At 43.9% G+C, this 26,072-nt stretch overlaps 1 protein-coding gene across 1 annotated transcript in view; it reads right to left on the bottom strand.

Annotated features, from left to right (window-relative positions):
- Positions 1 to 6,371: 6,371 nt before the first annotated feature.
- Positions 6,372 to 26,072, bottom strand: part of LOC121571662 (immunoglobulin superfamily member 3) — a 91,703-nt gene continuing 72,002 nt past the window's right edge. The window contains exons 7-9 of the mRNA XM_041883255.2: positions 14,780 to 15,190; positions 10,297 to 10,740; positions 6,372 to 9,876 (exon numbers count right to left, since the gene is read on the bottom strand). Of these exons, the coding sequence (XP_041739189.1) occupies positions 9,626 to 9,876; positions 10,297 to 10,740; positions 14,780 to 15,190 (1,106 nt within the window). The 3' untranslated portion in view covers positions 6,372 to 9,625. The remainder of the gene's footprint in view (positions 9,877 to 10,296; positions 10,741 to 14,779; positions 15,191 to 26,072) is intronic.

The following is a 26,072-nucleotide window of genomic DNA, read 5'->3' as shown; positions in this document are numbered from 1 at the left end:
ATTACCGCCACACCAGCGGTCAAGTCATGAAGGCAGTCAAATTCCACTTGACCAGTAACAGTAATTAGGCTTCTCCAAGCTCTGATGCTGATGATGGTCAATAGTAGCCTACCAAACTTGCTAACTAATCTAAATCACTCTGACATCAATGCTAATGTAATCGGAAATCTAATCAAACACTTCATATGAGCTCATGTTGTGCAACATTTCTATAGGCTATGCAATTGCACGAGAAAACAGAGTGATGGCCTCTACTAAAAAGAGGAGGATCCCATCAGCTTTCTATAGGCTAGGCCTACTATATTTATTTCTCAACTTTCCTAATATTAAGCAGATTGCTTCTCTTTACAACAGGAGTATAGCCTACCTGGCTGGCATGAAAATGAACCATGGGAAAAGCGTCCTCAATTCGCTATTTAAGTACATAGATGACATGTATTATTCCCCCTGCATCTGTTTCGAGACAGGTGCATGATAATGGTCCGTTCTAAATCAAAACAAATTTCACACATACAGTAACCAGTCAAATGTTTGGACACACCTACTCATTCCAGGGTTTTTCTTTTTTTTTTTTAAACTATTTTCTAGATTGTAGAATAATAGTGAAGACATCAAAACTATGCAATAACACATATGGAATCATGAAGTAACCAAAAAAGTGTTCAACAAATCAAAATATATTTTATATTTGAGATTCTTCAAAGTAGCCACCCCTTTGCCTTGACAGCTTTACACACACTTGGCATTCTCTCAACCAGCTTTATGAGGTAGTCACTTGGAATACATTTCAATTAACAGGTGTGCCTTCTTAAAAGTTAAAAAGAAGATAGCCCTATTTTGTAAAAGACCAAGTCCATATTATGACAAGAACAGCTCAAATAATAAATGAGAAACGACAGTCCATCATTACTTTAAGACATGAAGGTCAGTCAATCTGGAAAATTAAGAACTTTTAAAGTTTCTTCAAGTGCAGTCGCAAAAACCATCAAGCGCTATGATGAAACTGTCTCTCATGAGGACCACCACAGGAAAGGAAGACCCAGAGTTACCTCTGGTGCAGAGGATAAGTTCAATAGAGTTTACTGCACCTCAGATTGCGGCCCAAATATATGCTTCACAGAGTTCAAGTAACATACACATCTAAACATTAACTGTTCAGAAGAGACTGCGTGAATCAGGCCTTCAAGGTCAATTTGCTGCAAAGAAACTACTACTAAAGGACACCAATAATAAGAAGAGACTTGCTTGTGCAAATAAACACAAGCAATGGACATTAGACCGGTGGAAATCTGTCCTTTGGTCTGATGAGTCCAAATTTGAGATTTTTGGTTCCAACCGCCGTGTCTTTGTTAGACGAAGAGTAGGCGAACGGATGATCTCCGCATGTGTGGTTCCCACCGTGAAGCATGGAGGAGGAGGTGTGATGGTGCTTTGCTGGTGACACTGTCTGTGATTTATTTACAATTCAAGGCACACTTAACCAGCATGGCTACCACAGCATTCTGCAGCGATATGCCATCCCATCTGGTTTGTGCTTAGTAGGAGTATCATTTGTTTTTCAACAGGACAATGACCCAAAACACACCTCCAGGCTGTGTAAGGGCTATTTGACCAAGAAGGACAGTGATGGAGTGCTGCATCAGATGACCTGGCCTCCACAATCACTCGACCTCAACCCAATTGAGATGGTTTGGGATGTTGGACCGCAGAGTGAAGGAAAAGCAGCCAACAAGTGCTCAACATATGTGGGAACTCCTTCAAGACTGTTTGAAAAGCATTCCTCATGAAGCTGGTTGAGAGCATGCCAATAGTGTGCAAAGCTGTCATCAAGGCAAAGGGTGGCTACTTTGAAGAATCTGATTTTGTTTAACACTTAATTGGGGTTACTACATGATTCCATATGTGTTATTTCTACAATGTAGAAAATAGTAAAAATAAAGAAAAATCCTTGAATGGTACTGTAAATTATTGAGTATATGTAAAGACAAGATTAAATCAAGAATAGTCTGACAATATTAGCCTATCACTTGTGAATGATGCCCAGCGTAAGGCCAGAAACAATGCCTTTTATTTGCGACTTTTTCGAATCATAGTCGCACACCTCATGTAGCCTATATGTTTTGATTAAGGATTGTATCATCACAACTAAAGTGGCCAACTAACTTCTTAGAATTAAGCACATTAATCCGCTTTACAAGGGGTGTAGAGCCTAACTGGCATACATAAGCAGCGCTTGAGTTTCAAGTTTGGGTAATTTTCAACATAAAATGCAACTTTATAATAAAAGCATTGCATGCATAATCACATTTGCAGTCACTTTTTATAATGGTGTTTTCTCACTAATAGAACATTTGCGCATATTGCCTACTGCCGTGTGCGCATTGCTGCGCTTATAATGTGAAGAAATAGCCTAATAGTTTACAGTGGGGAAAAAAGTATTTAGTTAGCCACCAATTGTGCAAGTTCTCCAACTTAAAAAGATGAGAGAGGCCTGTAATTTTCATCATAGGTACACGTCAACTATGACAGACAAATTGAGAAAAAAATATCCAGATAATCACATTGTAGGATTTTTAATGAATTTATTTGCAAATTATGGTGGAAAATAAGTATTTGGTCACCTACAAACAAGCAAGATGTCTGGCTCTCACAGACCTGTAACTTCTTCTTTAAGAGGCTCCTCTGTCCTCCACTCGTTACCTGTATTAATGGCACCTGTTTGAACTTGTTATCAGTATAAAAGACACCTGTCCACAACCTCAAACAGTCACACTCCAAACTCCACTATGGCCAAGACAAAAGAGCTGTCAAAGGACACCAGAAACTAAATTGTAGACCTGCACCAGGCTGGGAAGACTGAATCTGCAATAGCTAAGCAGCTTGGTTTGAAGAAATCAACTGTGGGAGCAATTATCAGGAAATGGAAGACATACAAGACCACTGATAATCTCCCTCGATCTGGGGCTCCACGCAAGATCTCACCCCGTGGGGTCAAAATGATCACAAGAACGGTGAGCAAAAATCCCAGAACCACATGGGGGGACCTAGTGAATGACCTGCAGAGAGCTGGGACCAAAGTAACAAAGCCTACCATCAGTAACACACTACGCCGCCAGGGACTCAAATCCTGCAGTGCCAGACGTGTCCCCCTGCTTAAGCCAGTACATGTCCAGGACCGTCTGAAGTTTGCTAGAGTGCATTTGGATGATCCAGAAGAGGATTGGTAGAATGTCATATGGTCAGATGAAACCAAAAAAGAACTTTTTGGTAAAAACTCAACTCGTCGTGTTTGGAGGACAAAGAATGCTGAGTTGCATCCAAATAACACCATACCTACTGTGAAGCATGGGGGTGGAAACATCATGCTTTGGGGCTGTTTTTCTGCAAAGGGACCAGGACGACTGATCCGTGTAAAGGAAAGAATGAATGGGGCCATGTATCGTGAGATTTTGAGTGAAAACCTCCTTCCATCAGCAAGGGCATTGAAGATGAAACGTGGCTGGGTCTTTCAGCATGACAATGATCCCAAACACACCGCCCGGGCAACGAAGGAGTGGCTTCGTAAGAAGCATTTCAAGGTCCTGGAGTGGCCTAGCCAGTCTCCAGATCTCAACCCCATAGAAAATCTTTGGAGGGAGTTGAAAGTCCGTGTTGCCCAGCGACAGCCCCAAAACATCACTGCTCTAGAGGCGATCTGCATGGAGGAATGGGCCAAAATACCAGCAACAGTGTGTGAAAACCTTGTGAAGACTTACAGAAAACGTTTGACCTGTGTCATTGCCAACAAAGGGTATATAACAAAGTATTGAGAAACTTTTGTTATTGACCAAATACTTATTTTCCACCATAATTTGCAAATAAATTCATAAAAAATCCTACATAGTTGACGTGTACCTATGATGAAAATTACAGGCCTCTCTCATCTTTTTAAGTGGGAGAACTTGCACAATTGGTGGCTGACTAAATACTTTTTTCCCCCACTGTATCTACATTTTAAGTTAAACGTTCTGATCTGTTGCGTCAGCCACATTGCATAAAAACACTTTTCAAAAAAAATGCTAGTCGTTGTATTGTTTTGGGATCTATCGCATACCATAACTGTCCCAGACTATGTTTGGAATATGTATTTCTCGCACAGAATAGAATAGGTCAGCTTTTGTACTATGGGGGATAGTAGATTGACATAGGCTAGTGCTTTTGCTGTTTGTTAGGCCTACTCATCTTGTTGGCTGACGAAAAGTAAATGTGGACACTTCTTCCAATATCTTCAATATGCAACTCGGAATTGGATAAGGACACGTGCAGTTGTGTCCCCGATGTGTCTGTCTTCACTTGTAGCCTGTGAGAAAGACCCGATCACGTGATGGAGAGCCATGTGAGTGAGAGGTGCTTTGGAGCAGGCAGCACTCCGGGCCAAGGGCACAATGGCCGCAAAAGTCATGGATTTTTTTAGGGTGCATTACGGCCACACAAAGGGGATTCCGCCGGGAAATTCGAAGCATTAGCTTGTCAAATTGTGAATGAGAGACTGATGAAGTCTGTACAGCCTGCGCAAAAAAAAATCAGAGCTCATGCGTTTCAAGCGAATTTTTTCAAATCATCAGAGTCGCATCATGCATCCTTACAATGTATTAAAAATCAAAACATATAGCCCAACGTTTGTAGAACAACTAAAGTTATATTAATAACTCTCTAAATTAAGTATATAGGAGTACCTATTTCTTTGTTAAACACTCAACACAGAATAGCCGCATGTGCGCACTCCCTCAAATCGTTTGGAGAAAATATCCTTTCTATTTTATTCAGCTTTGTTCAATTGTATTCTTCATACTATAAAAGAATGCCTGCTAAATGAACTAGTGTAGCCCACAGTCATTTGGCATAGCCAGATTAGGACCTAACATAAGGACAATTCAGAGTATGCTATTCTGTTCTTCTGAAATAAACTACAATTTCTTCATATCATGTTTCTTTAGACTTGTCTAAAATAAATACTGGATTTATTGGGAAGGTGTAGTCTATATTACATGGATTTATTAGACTTTTAAAAATGTAGATGTTCCTAAGGTCTGCAGCAGTGGCTTGTAGGCTATGGAAGCCAGGAGATGCTAAATATGTTTGTTAATTAACGGTCAATTACCGTGAGACCGACAGTTATTTGCTTGACAATCACCGGCTGACGAAATTTTGTGACCGCCACAGCCCTAGTCATGAATGCATTCAGATGCGTGGTTCGCGGCAAATGTTCTTCACAATACAACAAACATAGACTCATTCTGTTCAGGACAACCCTGCGTATAATGCCATGTCATCTTGTAACTGTACATCAAAAAGTGATCATAAACGTTGGCACCGTATATCACGAGGTTTATGATATGGAAATGTGAATTGCAGCCTTTATGCGGTGCGGACTGCACAGAACACCGGAAGAATGAACACTGAATTATCCCTGTGAATCATTCTAATGTTTGTTTATGTGTCAATTAATCCCGTAAGGGATGGGTTGCCAACTGGCGATTTGACACGAAAATCATTAATTAAATCATTCATTCATGTACATTTGGACTCACGGGTGTTTGGTTTGCTTGTCTGACATTAAAGCGGTATTTATTATAATCCTCAATGTCTTTCAAAATACATTGAGTCCTCTTAATTTACAGCATTTCCTTCACTCGGACAACAACACATTTGCTAAAGTTGCCCAGTTAGTGGGAGGGATGGGGGCAACATCTTGTCGCGGGCAGGGCTCAAGTTCAGCACAGCTGTCAGTCAAAACCCATACAGAGCAATGAAGCGACATTGAACCCTGATGTCATGTTTAGCATGTTACTGTACAGCCACTGTACAACCTTTTCTTTCCTAAAGGCTACTTCATACCAAACAAAATTCTAAAATAATCGCCAAATTTGATGAATAGAAACAAAGAAAAGCACTGCATACATAATGTAATTGCGTTTTGGTTCTTAAAACCACACATTTTGAAAAGGTGCCTTTTAAATTTTAAACACCAGTAGTGCACCTAGTGCTTTCTAACTGCACTGAACCAACACAGTGGCACGCCGGAGCAAAGCAAAACTTTAAAGTGGTCAAAACCATTAATCTTGAGGCGACGGGGGGAGGTGGTGCAAAATGCAATCTGTTAATTAATATATAAAATGGATCGGTTTTAATACAGACTATCTCAAAACATTCCTAATCATTGAAAATGACAAATTACCAAATGATTCATGATGATTTTCTGGTAAAAAAAGTGGGGGTGCAAAAACATGTGTTTGTACCCCTATTTTGAAAGTGGGGGTGCAGCTGTTCCATTTGCTCCATTGCTCAGGCGCTTATATCTAGAGGTTCATAGAAGGAAACATGTAGAAGGGTCAGGAGGAATGGCAATACCTAAGGTTGCACTGAATATGTTTTTATTGCAATAAACTGACAGAATAGCAAAGTGCCTTTTGAATGATAGCAGTGGTTACTATTCAATAGAATATATATCAGAATAAAAATCAACAAAAACATGTCATATACACGAAAAACACAATAAGCGTTTAAAAAAAGCTATGGCCTTCCTTTTCATTTCAGTGCACTATCATTTATCATACATTTAAAAAAATAACATCACTGGAAAAAAGCAGCACTGGCTGAACTGAACACATCACCACAAAGTTATTTTACAGCTAAATCTGGAGCCAGCACACAGCCACTGCATGCAGCCCTCGTAACGCAGCTACAACACTGTCGGAACGCTTGGAGAGCATTTAGGATTTTGTCTAGGAATGTTGATTACTACAAAAACACCATTCAGAGTTCAGAGTACGACACAGCTCCAAATCACGCACTGTGGCACTGTGACATCACACACCAACGCCACACCCTCCACTTCCTGGTTTAGATTCAGAGATCCTGCACGCTATTCAGAGATTGGCTGATTTCCTTATGACTGAATTGTGGCAAAACCAATGAAAAGGTGTTGAAGTTTAAAAATGAGGGTCCACCTCTGATTGGTCAGATGTTGGACCAGATCTTATCTTAGGGTCTTGGGTTCAGGCCAGGGTTATGCACAGTTGGCTTGAACTGCCCTTTCAACTGGCTAAAAACAACACATCTAACTCAGTGATGCATAGATCTAGCCTAGAGCGAACAATAAGGAAATAACGCACTGCTGACCTAACTAGCTAACATAGCCTGGTGCTACAGCTAAACACCTACACATACACACTTTGAAAGCATCGTTCTATAGCTGTCAACCAATGCAGGTGATGAGGCCTTCTGCTCTCTCAGGATATGAATGGCAGATGGAAAATAATAAAAACAACCAAAAAGAGGAAAGTGTGATGTATTCTTCTCCCTCTCCCAAAAATCTTATGTTCAAAGTGACTTCCTATTCTATGGATCCGTCTGACACTTGGCACAGGAAGTGAAGGCCTTGGCATTGCTCGGTCACACAAACACGACGCTAAAGAGTTAAAAGGTTACAAAACATCAAAACGCTTCCTGCAATATTGTCATGCAATATACATTTTGACACGATTGAGAAGAGTATGACGAGAGCTTTCAGCAGTCTGTCTGGCAGTGAAAGGGTAATTTTACGGAACAGGAATGTCACAGTTCCTCTCCCGGCCGTTCCATACTTTGGGAATGTGACGGATTCCCAACCCTTCTGCCGTATGTACTGTAGGTCAGGGGGAAACAGCCACAGTCCACGGGAGGCTGGCTTCAGTCCAGTCGTCTATGGCAGTCTAATGCATTTCTATGGAGCTCATACATCCTAACTAGGTGCCACGGTACATTTCAATAAATAAACAAGACGAGCAAAAGCTTCAAGTGGATCCATTTTGTGACTCTCGCTGTTAATCTACTGTACATCCTATAGTGAAGCTGCTGGGTTTCCAATACAGGTATAGAGCATTTAGTTAATACAGTGTTTCCACACTGGCCAAAACATGAAAATCTTCAATGTGATGCCACTGACCGCGCAGAACAAATTAATCTAGCATTTCTATATCTACGACATTTCGGTGCCTGTTACTATGGACACACAGCACAGGGTTATCATGACGTTGTGTCTGTGTGGTGCGGTTGCCTGGCAACGCAAGTAGAATTTAAAAAAGAAAATGTACATGAACTATGCAAAACAGTATAAAATAACAAAAATATATAAATGAAGGTACAAAAAAATCCTAATAAAATAGCAGACTTGATATTCATTCCCATGGTGTGTTGGTATTGTTAATTTACTGTTTTGGGGTATGCTTTTGTGTGTGTGTGTTTTAATATACAAGTACTTAACCTCTACACACACCTCTAGCGATGATATGTCTTGTGGCTCAGCTCCCCTCTACAGGATTCTCTAAGAGCTGCACAGCTTGTATTCATTAATTCATGTCTATTAAAGACGGCATGTGGTATTAATAGCAGACAACGTTTGAAATGGCAGAGAATTTCATTTCAGTCAATAAATCCCACTGTGTCAATACATTTATGCAGAAACTACTCAACGGGTTTAACATAAGCGTAAAAATCGCCCTTTCTGCCTACAAGGCCTATAATCCCCCAGCATGGGGTCGGCAGCCATATTTACAGAGTGCCTCGGAGCCAATCGGCTTTGCTCGCCCTTTAAACTTCAAATATTTGTTGCAGAGGACAGCCTGGAACAAGTTCTTGGCACTGAAATATCCCTCATGTCAAAAATATGCCCTCAGCAGGATAGAGTTCATTTATCCTTCCTTCTCGCTCTTGCTCTCTTTCCCTCCCTCCTTCCCTCGTTCTCTGTTTGGAGAGGAGGAGAAGAGGAGGTGTGCATTCACACTGATGCCTAGTGTCTAGCAATGTTCGATGGGCTCGCCAGGTCTGTCTCTGTCTGCCAAGGCAAACACACTGAGGAGACAGGTGGGTGAACACACACACTTTCACATTGTCACGCACACACAGATCTCTTCTAAGCCACAGGGATTGTCTTTGTGTTTCAGTGTTTCTGTGGCAGTCCAGTCCACAGCTCTGGAGTCAGTGGGAAAAGGGCCCTCTCTATGGTAACCAAGGTATAAGGCCAGGCAGGGACTGATCTGAGTTCAGTGCTAAGTCAAACGAGCACAGAGAGATTCCTTTTCATCCTCCTCACTACATCCTCAGTTCAGTTCATTACAGAACAGTATGCCCATATAGGCTCCTTGAATAATAATTTTCTTGTTCCCAAATTGTTTCATTCTAGCAGACTGATCTGCACGTCTTTTGAAAAACAGACGAAGGTAACAAAAAACAACAACCTCTAGCTATGTTTTTCACTGGAAGAAGAGAAGATGAGAGTGAGAAAGAGGGAAAGGAAAAAAATGAGAGCGAGAGATACATCCAATCACACTTCCAAACACACACACGGCTGCACATTTGGCTCAAACACACTTTTCCACACACACAGACACACACGACAGGGCTGCTGCAGAGTATCTCACAGACAGGCAGCCGGTACAGCCGGGGCAACCATGGGGGGCGGGGTTATACATGGACGAACAGATTGATTGACAGCTTGGACACAGCAGTGATTGGTCAGGTGGAGGTCCAGAGTAGACCCTCCCTGGCGTGGTATTGGTTGGGTCCGCGATGAGTACGGGGTGGTAGAGAGCTATGGGTTGCTCCCTTACTCCACTGAGCCAGGGTGCAGGCTGAGGACGGGGGGGTCCAGGCAGGTGGGCGAGTAGCTGAGGTGGGGTTCTTTGATCCACAGTAAGGGGGCGCCGTTCTTGCCCTCCTGGGACTTGCTGTGGCTGCGGCTCTTATAGCGCACCAGGAGCACGGCGATGAGGAGGATGCCGAAGATGGGGAACGGGTAGAAGAAGATAAAGTAGAAGAGAGAGTCATTGGAGCACACCACCGACTGCAGGGTAGAGACTGTGGGGAGGGAGAGAGAAAGATGGGGGGAGATAAGAGAGAGAAAATAGAAAATTGGATGAGAGTGCCATACGGATGAAAAGATGACATCAATGGAGAGCATTCCATTATGGTGTAGTTTGATGTTTCTTTGGCATGCTACTTATAGCAGCCAATAGTCGTAGATGTGATTGTGTCAGTACTAACTCAAAGACCAGAATCATCAGTAAGATCAGCACGAGCCAATGATCTCATATGCCATCTGTAGAATGATAATGATACAAATGGGAGAAGTTGGTAGGCCACGGTTGGAAAAAAACGCAGTGCAGCTGAAATGTTATTTTTGTAGCCCCAGGCCATTGTCATTCACCATGTGGCACCATCTGTTTTATTTAAAAAAGCACTATTAAAAATAAATGTTAGATTGATTGATTGATTTACCCTGCTGGATCACGTTGACGATGGTGACACCAGAGTTGTTGGTCGCCAGGCGATACCAGGCATTGCGGGGGTTGAGCAGCCACTCCTCCACGTGACAGTAGTAGTGCCCTGCGTCAGTGGGCTGTGCCCCCTGGATGGTCAGGCTGTAGAGGTCAGAGGTTGTCCTCTCAAACTGCAGACGTGAGTTAGGCCCCGCCTCCTCAGTGGGGCTACAGTTCCCGTTCCCGAATACGGCATCGTGTCCAATGGAGAACACACACAATCTGTCTGCCTCTTCCTCATCTTCCTCCTCCAGGGAGCGCGTGAAGGAGCGCTCCACGTACCAGGACACTGAGAAGCGGGAGTCTCGGGAGGACTGGGAAGGGATGCTGCAGCCCAACCGGATGGAACCGGACTGGGACACAGTGATGTTAGACACAGACTCCTCCACCTGCAACCGCACCTCTGCAGGCAGAGAGAGAGGCAGAGAGAGAGAGAGAGAGAGAGAGAGAGGCAGAGAGAGAGAGAGAGAGAGAGAGAGAGAGAGAGAGAGAGAGAGAGAGAGAGAGAGAGAGAGAGAGAGAGAGAGAGAGAGAGAGAGAGAGAGAGAGAGAGAGAGAGAGAGAGAGAGAGAGAGAGAGAGAGAGAGAGAGAGAGAGAGAGAGAGAGAGGAAAATTAAAATTTTAAGCTCATTATTGGGGCTAGAACAGCTGAATAATTGTCATTCCTTGAAACAGAAAACTTTACACTGGCAGATACCGATGTGCTTCAAATCATGATATACTTCAAAACCTCAACACACATAATCAAAAACACAATCATAAACTCTCTCGTCAGTTTTACGTGCCCAACTACCCTTAAATGCCAAAACCCCAAATCCTCAAAAATGTGGCTAACAGGGTAACTAGCCCCACCAGCTTCTCCAGGCCCGGGCCTCCCTCCCTCTTAGAGGCTACTAGCCCCGCGGGAGAGTGTCTGTGTGGGATGGCTACACTCCTACTGGGCCTGTACACTGACCCAGTTAGAGCAGGTAAAAAGAACTGAACTTAAAAAGACTCTGCTAGATCAGGCTGTCTGTAATGTTTCTTCTTGTTAAAAAGGAGAGCGCAGAGAGAGGAGAGGGGAAGATGACAGACAAGGGGAGAACTGGCATCTCATCTCATCTTTCCTCTGAACCATTTCTGTTTGACTTCCTGGGTGACTGCATTCTTTAGCACCTTAATGAGACCCTCCCAACAGCCACCTGGGAAATCAGGCCTGGAAGTTTGCCGCCCATCATTATATATTTATATAGTTGTACATATATAACTATATATGGAATGAGCACTCCCTGATATGGTGTTTGATAATAACCCAATACCCTAGTGAGCCTTGGGATCCTGAAGGAAACAGAGGTGAGACACTCAAAGAAAAAACTAAGTGATTCACTGATATACACACATAATCATGAATACACACAAGCACAAGGGCGTGGAATTGAAGGAGACAAACGGATATGTTTCTGCAATGTATGTGTTTCACAGCGTGAGTGTGTTTTTCAGCATTCATGTAATTGGGGGAACAGCGCTCATTACAAATGAGCGCTGTTGCTCCCTGACCAACTCCAGCCCTTCTGTCTGATCTTCATGTTGCAGTTGGGCAGATGCCACGGACACCCGCACATTTCACCCTGCATTTATAATGCCCTACTCACAGGACCCCTGGCACAACAGATTGCTTTCAGAGATGTTAGGGGGAGGGGGTAGCCATGTTTGTCTGTAAACAGTCACCTTCCGCATAGGGGGGTGAGGAGGGTAATAGAGGGGTAGCTGGTTGGAGGGGAGGTGATTGGTGGGACAAAGGGATGTAGACAGTGGGAGGGGCTAGGGCCGGGCGATATGGCCTAAAAATCATATCTAAATTTTTTTGTTTCTAGATTCACGATATACATCTACATTAAAAAAATGTTTTCTCAAAATAAGCTTTGTTGTACAATTGAAGGTCAAATACACTTCATTTCAAACAGTCAGCAATAATGTAATGAATTGAGGGCGTGTGAAATAAAAATAAATATAAGCCTTCCACAACCATAAGACCCACTAATAATGTACTTCTTTGATCAAAATATACTGAACAAAAATATACATGCAACATGCAACAATTTCAAAGATTTTACTGAGTTACAGCTCATATAAGGAAATCAGTCAATTGAAATAAATTCATTAGGCCCTGATCTATGGATTTCACATGACTGGAAATACAGATATGAATCTGTTGGTCACAGATACCTTAAAAAATAGGAAGGGACGTGGATCAAACAACCAGTCAGTATCTGGTATTATCACCATTTACCTCATGCAGCACGACACATCTCCTTCTCATAGAGTTGATCAGGCTGTTGATTGTGGCCTGTGGAATGGTGTCTCACTCTTCAATGGCTGTGCGAAGTTGCTGGATATTGGCGGGAACTGGAACACGAGGTCGTACACGTCGATCCAGAGCATCTCAAACATGCTCAATTGGTGCAGGCCATGGAAGAACTGGGACATTTTCAGATTCCAGGAATTATGTACAGATGGGGCTGTGCATTATCCTGCTGAAACATGAGGTGATGGCGGCGGATGAATGGCACGACAAAGGGCCTCAGGATCTCGTCACGTTATCTCTGTGCATTCAAATTGCCATCGATAAAAGGCAATTGTGTTCGTTGTCCGTAGCTTATGCCTGCCCATACCATAACCCCACCGCCACCATGGGGCATTCTGTTCACAACGTTGACATCAGCAAACCGCTCGCCCACATGGCGCCATACATGTGGTCTGCGATTGTGAGGCCGGTTGAACGTACTGCCAAATTCTCTAAAACGACGTTGGAGGCGGCTTTTGGTAGAGAAATTAACATTCAATTCTCTGGCAACAGCTCAGGTGGACATTCCTGCAGTCAGCATGCCAATTGCACACTCCCTCAAAACTTGAGACATCTGTGGTACATCTGTGACAAAACTGCACATTTAAGAGTGGCCTTTTATTGTCCCCAGAAACAAGGTGCACCTGTGGTAATGATCATGCTGTTTAATCAGCTTCTTGATATGCCACACCTGGCAGGTGGATGGATCATCTTGCTAAAGGAGAAATGCTCACCAACAGGGGTGTAAACAAATGTGTGCACAAAACTTTAGAGAAATAAGCTTGTTGTGCGTATGGACAATTATTTTATTTCAACTCATGAAACATGGGACCAACACTTTACATATTGCGTTTTATATTTTTGTTCAGTGTAGTTTAACGTGCTTTTTTGCAATAACCACTGATCTGGCTTTCAAGTATGTCTATGAAAATGCCCCTTTAACCAGAACCATGCATAATGCACATTCACTAATAATGACTAACTTCTTGTAGCAGACATTATAGAACATTAACACAGGTCTCATAAACAATCTCTCAAGCACAAGCCCACATGCTAGTAAGTAGCCAGCTAATCTTTATATTTCAAGTTTAGCCAACTTGGATCTATTTTCTAGCTAACAAGGCAGAACAGTTGAACACACCCTTCTGTCCGTCTCCAACTGCTAGCCTATCCACTTTTTTCAGGTGTTGAAATCAAGTGGCCTACCTTATTTTTCAGAATGAGAACGAGTTGCCAATTCCTTATTTAATTGTGTTTTATGCTTATTGCACATTTATAAAACACAGACTAGACAGCTAGTATAACAGTCTTTGGATAAAATGCTGCTAGCAGTATGTGGTACCGCAATGCAGGCACGCAACAAACTGAGTATTAATTTTCCAGAATGAATGTTCATTGATACTCCTGTTTTAGTAGTGTCTGCTTTGCGCACAATTTGAGGAGTTGAGACATAAAAAGGGTATCATTAGAAAGATTAACGTCTCCTCTATTACAGTAAAATAATGTTTCAATGTGTTTTGGTGTCCATATGACCGATTCTGTTGTACCAAACCTCAAATGCAAATAGAGAGTTGAAACCGCTTGTCAGAGAGGAAGAAGTGATCTTGGGGTGTGTGTGTAAACGGAGAGGAAGAGGCGAAGCGAGAGGTTTCACTCTCGCCAAAATCTGTCCAAATTAAGGCCAATATGTTTCTATGGGCTTATTTTGGACCTAAGCTTGTCGCCTGCCTTCCCACTTTTGGGACAACTCCCATTGTTAGCATGGAGAAATGAGCATCTCATCATTATATACAGATCTCTGGTGTAAATGGGAAGGTGAGAGAGAGAGAGAGAGAGAGAGAGAGAGAGGGAAGGTGTGAGAGAGAGAGAGAGAGAGAGAGAGAGAGAGAGAGAGAGAGAGAGAGAGAGAGAGAGAGAGAGAGAGAGAGAGAGAGAGAGAGAGAGAGAGAGAGAGAGAGAGAGAGAGAGAGAGAGAGCGATCGAGAGAAAGAGACTGGGCTCTTGCTATTTCTCTTAGGAAGATTTCTGTGTGTAAAGGCTGAGTGAGGAGCCCCGTGCCAGTTTGTACCAGGCTTCATCCCATCCATCCCTATATCCCTCCCCTTGTTCCCTCCTCACCTGGTTGTCTGACTAGGACCTGTGTGAAGCCTGAGGAGTCCCGTGCCAGTCTGTACCAGACTCCATCTGGGTCTGTGAGCCACTCCTCCACCAGGCAGTAGTACGTCCCAGAGTCGCTGCTCTCCGCCCTGTTCAGTGTCAGCGCGTAGAGCCGTGGCGACAGCCTCTCAGCCTGCACCCGTCGCCTCAACCTCTCCTCGTCCGCATACGCGCCGTATTCAAACGCACCCGAGCGCTCGATCCTCAGCAGCAGTTCATCGGCCTCGGCACCCACCGCGCGGCGCACATACCAGAGCACGGCATGCTGGGAGTCTTGGCTGGTCTGGGACGCCACGGAGCAGTTGACACGCACGCGACTGTCCTCCAGGTAGAACAGGGACTGGTTGGTGTTCTGCACCCGCAGTTTACTCACTGTGGAGGAGAGGGAGGAGAGGGAAGTAGTGAGAGAGGGGAAGAAAGGGAGGGTAGGAAGGTAGTGGTGGGAGGGAGAGTTATTTCAGTGTTTATAGAAACAAGTGAATGCTGGTGACAGGTACACAATGTAATTTCTGTTTGTGACAGACTTGTTGAGGCTGTCTTCATTTCCTGCTGAAAAGGAGAGGATATTAGTGTGTGGGCGGAGGAGTGGAGGGAGAGATGGAAGGGACGGGATGAAGGGAGGAGGGGTACGCAAGACTCAGTTTAAAAGCGAGAGAGGCAAAGATAGAGATAGGGAGAGATGAAGGAATCTGATCTGTGGGAGCAAGAGAAAAAGAGATGGAGAGATGAGGAAAGGAGGCGTAAGAGGCCTGTGGGAGTTAGAGGAAGGAAGAGATTGAGATATGGAGGGAGGCAGTGCTAGAATATGATGTCAGGGAGGTAGCGTCGGGATGGGGCTCAGGGCGCTGTGACTGAATTGGTTACAGGGACATCAGGTTTGAGATTGGATTAGCTACAGGTACATCAAGTGTGACCGACTGGCGCCTCACCCCCCGCTGTGTCACAGTTGAGAGAAAACAAAACGTGTGTACACACAAACACACACATCCCTTAACTGATCAACTAAAACATTAACTAGGTCACACATGAAAAGGTACATTATCATCAATGTAAAATAAAACAGATTTAATTCACCAGCCTCACTTGAACACCAGGGCATGAAATAGGACAAATCCACCACTTTAACACAGGCAGAGGCTTGTGAGTAGCACACACACACATACAAATACAGAGTTCTCCCGATTGCCTGTGCTGAGCCTTGATAGGACTGACTGCCTGGAGTCACAACCATCTGCCTAGAGAATTTCACCCTTACTCACAGATTGGTGAATGCGCTCGGATGGTCAGAGCATGTGTGTGTGTGTGTGTGTGTGTGTGTGAGAGAGAGCTAGCATTTGGCCATGCTCTAAGATGCATTTTCACAGCCCTCTTTCCTCTCCACAATGGCCTCTTGAGTGAGTTCCGAAATGTGTAATCTTTGGCTGGCTACACACTGTAGAGAGACCCGCTCTGAAGGCTCCGAACCCCGACAATCACTCCAGCCGGAATTACAGACGAACCCTCCGGAATCCTGGCAATCATTCTCCGGGAGAGAATTACCTCGGAATCTCCTGGAGTGGAACCGTGCTGGATTGGATTGGCACAGGACAACGCGCCTCACTGTTTTTCCCCATTTGAAGTTAGAATCCATTCGGAAAAGAGAGGAGAGTGGGGGGGTTATAAGCTTACAGAAGGGCCTGTTCAACTTCAAACCCTGACCAATTACCAGCAATTCAAGCCCATTATGGTGCATTATAACCCATTATAAAGGCATTAAGTCATTATGAGCGCTGAAACAGGTCCAGTGGCTTCAAAACAAGACCAGTGAAAACCTTTTCACACTGCAGAGAGAGAGGGGGAGAGACTACGCACCAGTACTAGTCACACAAACATGTGCATGTGTCCAATGGCATTTAAAACGAGGTTGTCTTCAACAGGAACAGAGGCAAAGAACTGGGCTGTGGGGATGAGGATGTAGAGTACATGGACTGGGAATATGACGTGCATACTGTACACTGAGTGTACAAAACATTAGGAACATCTTCCTAGTATTGAGTTGCACCCCTCCCTTTTGCCCTCAGAACAGCCTCAATTTGTCGGGGCATGGACTCTACAAGGTGTCGAAAGCGTTCCACAGGGATGCTGGCCCATGTTGACTCCAATGCTTCCCACAGTTGTGTCAAGTTGGCTGGATGTCCTTTGGTTGGTGGACCTTGATACACACGGAATACTGTTGTGCATTAAAAACCCAGCAGCGTTGCAGTTCTTGACACACTCAAACCGGTGCGCCTAGCACCTACTACCATACCCCTTTCAAAGGCACTGAAATCTTTTGTCTTGCCCATTCACCCTCTGAATGGCACACATACACAATCCATGTCTCAATTGTCTCAAATCCTTCTTTAACTTGTCTCCTCCCCTTCATCTACACTGGTTGAAGTGACATCAATAAAGAATTATAGCTTTTACCTGGTCAGTCTATGTCAAGGAAAGAGCCGGTGTTCCTAATGTTTTATACACTCAGTGTTTGTGCGGGGATCTCTCGCTTTTTCTGTGTGTGTGTATGTGTGTGTGTGTGTGTGTGTGTTGATGCTTTGGGAAAAGAGCATGCACATGTAGAGGCTTGTTCAATCACACATCTGTTACAAGGCCATACATCCTGAATGGGTATTGCCAGTTCCGTTTACGGCTGGATTCTGTGTGTGTGTGTGTGTGTGTGTGTGTGTTTTAGCGAGTCTGTTAATGTCTATGTTTTGTGTGTTTGCATGTTCTGCGTGAGTGTGTTTCTTTAATGAGTCTCGGGGTGCCAACCCAAAGTAAGATGGAAACACTTGTCATCTCTGTTCTGCATTAGCTGGTGTGTCACTCAAACCCAGGCCCTATGCCTTTGTGTGTGTAATGTAATATGTGGATTCAAATAAAGTATTTAAAATGTGTGTGTGTGTGTGCAACAGGTTCTGAGATTTGTTCTACTCTCCCTCTCAGCTCTGTGTAATCTCTCACCAGTACAAGAGATAGTGAGTGCTGCTGTGATCCTGTGTATGATTTCTGTCCCTCCGAGGCCTCTGTACTCTGGTCAGTGAAAGGGGCCTATTCTGGGAATTGGGAGTTAATCAGATACTAGATGTTAGATGAGGAGATGATCATTTTAGAAGTTAACCTTGAAGTAAATGCTACTGAGGGTGTGGCTAGAATACCTGAGACAGTCCTGCTGGGTCTCCCAGTGAGGGAACATACCAAATTAAACAATGCCAGAGATCCCTGCACTGCCATCGCCAGGCATGATTAAATGACCTACATCCCTCATTCTCCTAAAACAGAGCGAGTGTTTTCTCTTTGTTAAACATGATTCTGTGTGTATGTGTGGCGGTTGGAGTGTGTTAGCAGTGTGCAGAGCACGTGGCATCGTTAGAGCACACACTTTTACGTTCTCTAAGAAGCTCATCGAAACCCACCCCCCTTCTTCCCGCTCCCTGAGTGTGTCCAATTTGTCGTCAGAAGGCGTTAATTGCGGAGTGTGCTGCAGAGCCCAGATAAAGCCCCTTATTTACCAGTGGCGTAAAGCACACAATGGCCACAAACACAGCCCCATTCACGTCAAGAACGCAGGCAGGAAAACAAGCTTCATGCCCGACACATGCACACGTTCCGTCTTCGCTCTCCTCATAGCTATATGCCACAACGCCGTTAAGCGGTTCTTTATTTGCAGAGCCAAGTGCGGGAACAGATGAAAACTTATTGGGGAGGTATTTTACGGTCCAGGAGGTGGGGAGGAAAGTGCACTGTTAAGGCTGTGCTCTATAGTATCTCTCCAACCTCTTACCATCACTCTCTACCAGTCTAATCAGAACACCGCCCATCTGTCTGTCTGCCTGAACTCAATGAAACGCTATCAACTACATTTCACAGACCCGTGCAAAACAGCCCGACCATAGGGATGTACAGTATTCAATAGTATGATGAACAAAGAAACCTTCTAGAATTCATCCAGACAGCCATCTCAAACAGTGTCTATCACAGCCAGTCTCATCACCTGCCAGGACATGAATATTCAGCAGGCTCACCTACAGGCTCATGCATATTAATGAGGCTCCAATTAATAACTCAGACAGGAGGGTGTTGTGGGTCTCTGGTTCATATTTTGGTGCTCAATCTTAAATAGAGTGTTTTCTGTGCTTTATGATCATTCATCTGAAAAGGCTTGACGGCGGGGATATTGGATGCGTCCCAAATGTCACCCAATTACCTATATGGTGCACTACTTTTGACCAGAACCCTATGGGCCCTGGTCAAGATACTGCACTATTATATAGGGAATTGGGTGCAATTTGGGCCACAGACAATGTGATTAGACCCCACTCAGCCTAAGGGCCCGCAATCGTCTCTCCACCTACACAGGCCTTTTGGTGAAATATGTTTCAGTATTTTAGGCCTAAAAGTCCTCAGAGGTGTCATTGAGGCAGTGGGGAAGAACTTGGTCAGAGAGAAAATAGAGAGAGAGGACATGGGGGATTGGGGGATTAGAGGATGAATGGAGAAGGTAGATGAATGAAACTAAAAAGAGGAGAGAGAACAGAGCAGGTTGAAGATACAGGAGTGAGAGGAGGAGCACCAAAGAGATGAGGCATGAGAGATCATGGGAGATGGAGGATGTGGGGGAGCTAAAAGAAAAGAGAATTCTCCTGGGAGGATTTGGGACCAGAGGGGGGTCTCTTGGGTTTCAACTCAGGGAGGCTTAACGTCTTAAACCCGGCCTGCTCCGCTGTCAGCATTAGCCTAGCCGAGCCCCGAAGGGATGTACAAGGCCAACGGCTCAGACACACTCTGATCCCAGAGGACGGCTCAATCCAGCTGGGCCACTCCTCCTTGCTGCTCCCCCTGGCCCGAGCCCTGTCTCTGGGGAGAGGTCGGAGCGGGTTCCCTTTGGGGAGGGATCAGGGATGGTACTCTACTCTGGCTGAGGAGCGGCTGTTCCTCTCTTCTTCTGCTATAATGGGGAGCCTAATTTCTATGCTAATGATGCCGATGTATCTCTGATCCTTTTGTGTCGAAAGGAGACTACCCCCCCATCATCATCATCTCACATTCCCGCCGCAATGTCATTAAGATTGGGGTAATTATGGGGATCTGCACACGCCCAATGGCAGCCTCACACACACACACACACACACACACACACACACACACACACACACACACACACACACACACACACACACACACACACACACACACACACACACACACACACACACACAGCTGCCTTTCTCTTCTGTCTCCTTCTCGCTGTCTCAGAGACTGATCTCCCTGGCCTAGCGGGAAAGGGGGAGGCGAGGGAGGGAGAGAGGGAAGGAAAGAGGGAGAGAGGGAAAGGGAAGGAGAGGAGAGAGGGAGAGAGGTGAGGGGGGTCAGGGCAGGGGAACTCTAGGTAGTGATTAATGACCCCCCAGAAGCAGGCAGGGAAATGGGAGTGAATAAAGCCATACCAGACAGGCCTGGGTGTGTGGGTCCGTGCGATGTGTGTGTGGGTCCGTGCGTGTGTGTGTGCCTGCAAGCATGTGTGTGTGCACATGTGTGTGAGGAGAAAGTGGGTCTCTGCCAGTAAACATAAAACACTTTATGTCCATTAAACCAGCGCTGGAATGTGGTCGTAGATATTGTTGAGGGAAGCCAGTGCTGACTGCTGGCTGCAGACCAGTCTCTGGCCTGGAGATGAATGAGACAGAGAGAGAGGACACAAGAGATTGTGTGGAGAGTAGTGTAGTGTAGTAGGGGGGGAAGTGTGTGTGTGTGTGTCCTTGTATGTCCCGAGCAGTAGGAGTGTGTGTGGTGGACTGGTTGTGCAGTCTGCGAGGAAGACACAGACTGCACAACCAGCACAAAGGCTCTTAATTTCATCACCTACTGTGTGTGTAAATGTGTGTGTGTTTCTGTGTGTGTGTGTGTGTGTGTGTGTCTCTGTGTGTGTGGAATAGAAAGGGGGTCTTGGAGTGCAGATATCCAATCAGACAGCAGAACACACAGCAGTGCCTGGGGCAACCTTGGGGGTTAGATCAAAACTGTACTGTACACAGCACAGCTCAAACATGATAAGACTTCATATCCCAGTCACAACAATAACAACCCCATCAGCCATGTCACACCACCACTGTAAAAACAGCACAGTAACATCTGGAGAGACATGAGAGGAGAGGGAGAGAAAATGAACAGAGGGCGAATAGGAAGACAAGATGGGTGCAGGAGAGAGAGAGAGAGAGAGAGAGAGAGAGAGAGAGAGAGAGAGAGAGAGAGAGAGAGAGAGAGAGAGAGAGAGAGAGAGAGAGAGAGAGAGAGAGAGAGAGAGAGAGAGAGAGAGAGAGAGAGAGAGAGAGAGAAAGAAAGGACTGATCACCCCAATCCACAAAGGTGGAGACAAATTTGACCCCAATAACTACCGTGGGATATGCATCAACAGCAACCTTGGGACAATCCTCTGCATTATCATTAACAGCAGACTAGTTCATTTCCTCAGTGAAAACAATGCACTGAGCAAATGTCAAATTGGCTTTTTATCAAATTACCATACGACAGACCACGTATTCACCCTGCACACCCTAATTGACAAACAAACAAACCAAAACAAAAGGCAAAGTCTTCTCATGCTTTGTTGATTTCAAAAAAGCTTTTGACTCAATTTTGCATGAGGGTCTGCTATACAAATTGATGGAAAGTGGTGTTGGGGGAAAAACATTGTAAAATCCATGTCCACAAACAACAAGTGTGCGGTTAAAATTGGCAAAAAACACACATTTCTTTCCACAGGGCCATGGGGTGAGATAGGATGCAGTTTATGCCCCACCCCAACATATATATCAACGAATTGGCGAGGGCACTAGAACAGTCTGCAGTACCCGGCCTCACCCTTCTAGAATCTGAAGTCAAATGTCTACTGTTTGCTGATGATCTGGTGCTTCTGTCACCAACCAAGGAGGGCCTACAGCGTTGAGACAATGACTTAGCAATGACCCAAGCCCAGCTCAGCTAATCCCTACCATTGTGATGCAGAGTTGTCAAAATGCTTCTGCAAATGTACATTACACCAGGGACACAATATAAGTAGCCTAATGTATGTCCCTCTAACTGGCCTTAATGCCTCTGCTGATCCTACAGCTATTGTATGCAGTAATCATGTGCCTAAGAACCAGATTTATACTGTTAGCACTGAGCCGGTGTGCCCGAGGAGGAAGTCCACTGTGTGAAGCTCACCCTGCACTAACATAAAGAACATGACCACATCTACTGCTGCTAAGCTTCCCAGTAAAGCAATACAAACAAGTAAGCATACCAGAAGAAAAGTGCTCAAAATAGCCCACGTTAACATATGTAGATTAAGAAACAAGGTTCATGAAATCAATAATTTGCTAGTAATAGATGACATTCATATTCTGACTATCTCTGAAACTCACTTAGATAATACCTTTGATGGTACAGTGGTAGCAATACAAGGTTATAACATTTACAGAAAAGATAGTAATGCCAATGGCGGAGGTGTTGATGTTTATATTCAGAACCACATTCCTGTGACGATTAGAGAGCATCTCATGTTAAATACTGTTGAAGTAATATGTCTACAGGTTCATCTGCCTCACCTAAAGCCTATTCTGATGGGAAGCTACTATAGACCACCAAGTGCTAACAGTCAGTATCTGGATAACATGTGTGAAATGCTTGATAATGTATGGTATACTTTCTGGGTGACTTAAATATTGACTGGCTTTCGTCAGGATGCCCACTCAAGAGAAAGCTTCAAACTGTAACCAGTGCCTGCAACCTGGTTCAGGTTATCAGTCAACCTACTAGGGTAGTTACAGTGCAGGAATGAAATCATCAAAATGTATTGATAATATTTTTACTAATGCTGCAGAGGTTTGTTTGAAAGCAGTATCCAAATCCATTGGATGTAGTGATCACAATATAGTAGCCATATTTAGGAAAACCAAAGTTCCAAAGGCTGGGTCTAATATTGTGTATAAGAGGTCATACAAGAAGTTTGGTAGTGATTCCTATGTTGTTGATAAGAATATATGTTGGTCCGTGGTGACACATTTATGAAATTGCTTATTCCAGTTACTAATAAGCATGCACCCATTAAGAAAATGACTGTAAAAACGGTTAAATCCCCGTGGATTGATGAGGAATTTAAAACTTGTAAGGTTGAGAGGGATGAGGCAAAAGGAATGGCAAATAAGTCTGGCTGCACAACCGATTGGCAAACATATTGCAAATTGAGAAATCATGTGACTAAACTGAATAAAAATAAGAAGAAACTACACTATGAAACAAAGATAAATGACAAAGAATGAAAAAAGGCAAACTCAGCTCCATCATTCATTGAATCAGATGGCTCATTCATCACAAAACCAACTGATATTGCCAACTACTTTAATGATTTTTTCATTGGCAAGATTAGCAAACTTAGGCATGACATGCCAGCAACAATTGCTGACACTACACATCCAAGTATATCTGACCAAATTATGAAAGATAAGCATTGTAATTTTGAATTCTGTAAAGTGAGTGTGGAAGAGGTGAAAAAAGTATTGTTGTCTATCAACAATGACAAGCCACCGGGGTCTGACAACTTGGATGGAAAATTACTGAGGATAATAGTGGAGGATATTGCCACTCCCATTTGCCATATTTTCAATTTAAGCCTACTAGAATGTGTGTGCCCCAGGCTTGGAGGGAGGAAAAAGTCATTCCGCTACCTACAAATAGTAAAGCCCCCTTTACTGGCTCAAATAGCCGACCAATTAGCCTGTTACCAACCCTTAGTAAACTATTGGAAAGAATGGTGTTTGACCAGATACAATGCTATTTTACAGTAAACAAATTGACAACAAACTTTCAGCATGCTTATAGAGAAGGACATTCAACAAGCACAGCACTTACACAAATGACTGATGATTGGCTGAGAGAAATTGATGATAAAAAGATTGTGGGGGCTGTTTTGTTAGACTTCAGTGCGGCTTTAGACATTATCAATCATAGTCTGCTGCTGGAAAAATGTATGTGTTATGGCTTTACTCCACCTGCTATATTGTGGATACAGAGTTACCTGTCTAACAGAACACAGAGGGTGTTCTTTAATGGAAGCCTCTCCAACATAATCCAGGTTGAATCAGGAATTCCCCAGGGCAGCTGTCTAGGCCCATTACTTTTTTCAATCTTTACTAATGACATGCCACTGGCTTTGAGTAAAGCCAGAGTGTCTATGCATGCGGATGACTCAACACTATACATGTCAGCTACTACAGCGACTGAAATGACTGCAACGCTTAACAAAGAGTTGCAGTTAGTTTCAGAGTGGGTGGCAAGGAATAAGTTAGTCCTAAATATTTCTAAAACTAAAAAGCATTGTATTTGGGACAAATCATTCACTAAACCCTAAACCCCAACTAAATCTTGTAATAAATAATGTGGAAATTGAGCAAGTTGAGGTGACTAAACTGCTTGGAGTAACCCTGTATTGTAAACTGTCATGGTCAAAACATATTGATACAACAGTAGCTAAAAATGGGGAGAAGTATGTCCATAATAAAAGCGCTGCTCTACCATCTTAACAGCACTATCAACAAGGCAGGTCCTACAGGCCCTAGTTTTGTCACACCTGGACTACTGTTCAGTCGTGTGGTCAGGTGCCACAAAAAATTGCAATTGGCTCAGAATAGCGCAGCACAGCTGGCCCTTGGATGTACACAGAGAGCTATTATTAATAATATGCATGTCGATCTTTCCTGGCTCAAAGTCGAGGAGAGATTGACTTCATCATTACTTGTGTTTAGGAGAGGTGTTGACATGTTGGGTGCACCGAGCTGTCTGTTTGAGCTACTGGTGCACAGCTCGGTCACCCATGCATACCCCACAAGACATGCCACCAGAGGTCTCTATTCCACATCAAGTAACTGATGCAAGTAGTAAAATTAGATTTAAAAAACAGATAAAAAACCTTATGGAACAACGGGGACGGTGAAGCAACACAAACATAGGCGCAGACACATGCATACACACACACGATAACATACGCACTATACACACACGTACACATGGAGTTTTGTACTGTAGATATGTGGTAGTGGTGGAGTAGGGCCCTTAGGGCACACAATGTGTTGTGAAATCTGTGAATGTATTGTAATGTTTTTAAAATTGTATGAACTGCCTTAATTTTGCTGGACCCCAGGATGGGGATCCATAATGAACACAAATACAAATACAGCCGCACCTAGATCGTCTGCACAGATTCTGTCAGACCTGGGCCCTGACAGCAAATCTCAGTAAGACAAAAATAATGGTGTTCCAAAAAAGGTCCAGTTGCCAGGACCACAAATATAAATTCCATCTAGACACCGTTGCTATACATACCTCGGCCTAAACATCAGCGCCACAGGTAACTTCCACAAAGCTGTGAACGATCTGAGAGACAAGGCAAGAAGGGCCTTCTATGCCATCAAAAGGAACATAAAATTCGACATACCAAGTAGGATCTGGCTAAAAATACTTGAATCAGTTATAGAACCCATTGCCCTTTATGGTTGTGAGGTCTGGGGTCCGCTCACCAACCAAGAATTCACAAAATGGGACAAACACCAAATTGAGACTGCATGCAGAATTCTGCAAAAATATCCTCAGTGTACAACGAAAAACACCAAATAATGCATACAGAGCAGAATTAGGCCGATACCTGCTACTGATCAAAAATCCAGAAAAGAGCAATTAAATTCTATAACCCCTTAAAAGGAAGTGATTCCCAAACCTTCCATAACAAAGCCATCACCTACAGAGAGATGAACATGGAGAAGAATCCCCTAAGCAAGCTGGTCCTGGGGCTCTGTTCACAAACACAAACAGACCCCACAGAGCCCCAGCACAACACATTTAGACCCAACCATGAGAAAACAAAAAGAGAATTACTTGACACATTGGAAAGAATTAACAAAAAAAACCCAGAGCAAACTAGAATGCTATTTGGCCCTAAACAGAGTACACAGTGGCAGAATACAGTGGTTTTATGAAGTATTCACCCCCCTTGGCATTTTTCCTATTCTGTTGCCTTACAACCTGGAATTAAAATTGATTTTGGGGGGGTTTGTATCATTTGATTTACACAACATGCCTACCACTTTGAAGATGCAAAATATTTTTTCTTGTGAAACAAACAAGAAATAAGACCAAAAAACTGAAAACTTGAGCGTGCAAAACTATTCACCCCCCCCCCCAAAGACAATACTTTGTAGAG

This window comes from Coregonus clupeaformis, chromosome 40 (genome assembly GCF_020615455.1).
Source record: "Coregonus clupeaformis isolate EN_2021a chromosome 40, ASM2061545v1, whole genome shotgun sequence".
NCBI lineage: Eukaryota > Metazoa > Chordata > Actinopteri > Salmoniformes > Salmonidae > Coregonus > Coregonus clupeaformis.
The sequence above is the reverse complement of the archived record's forward strand: the minus strand, read 5'-3'. Positions and strand labels throughout refer to the sequence as shown.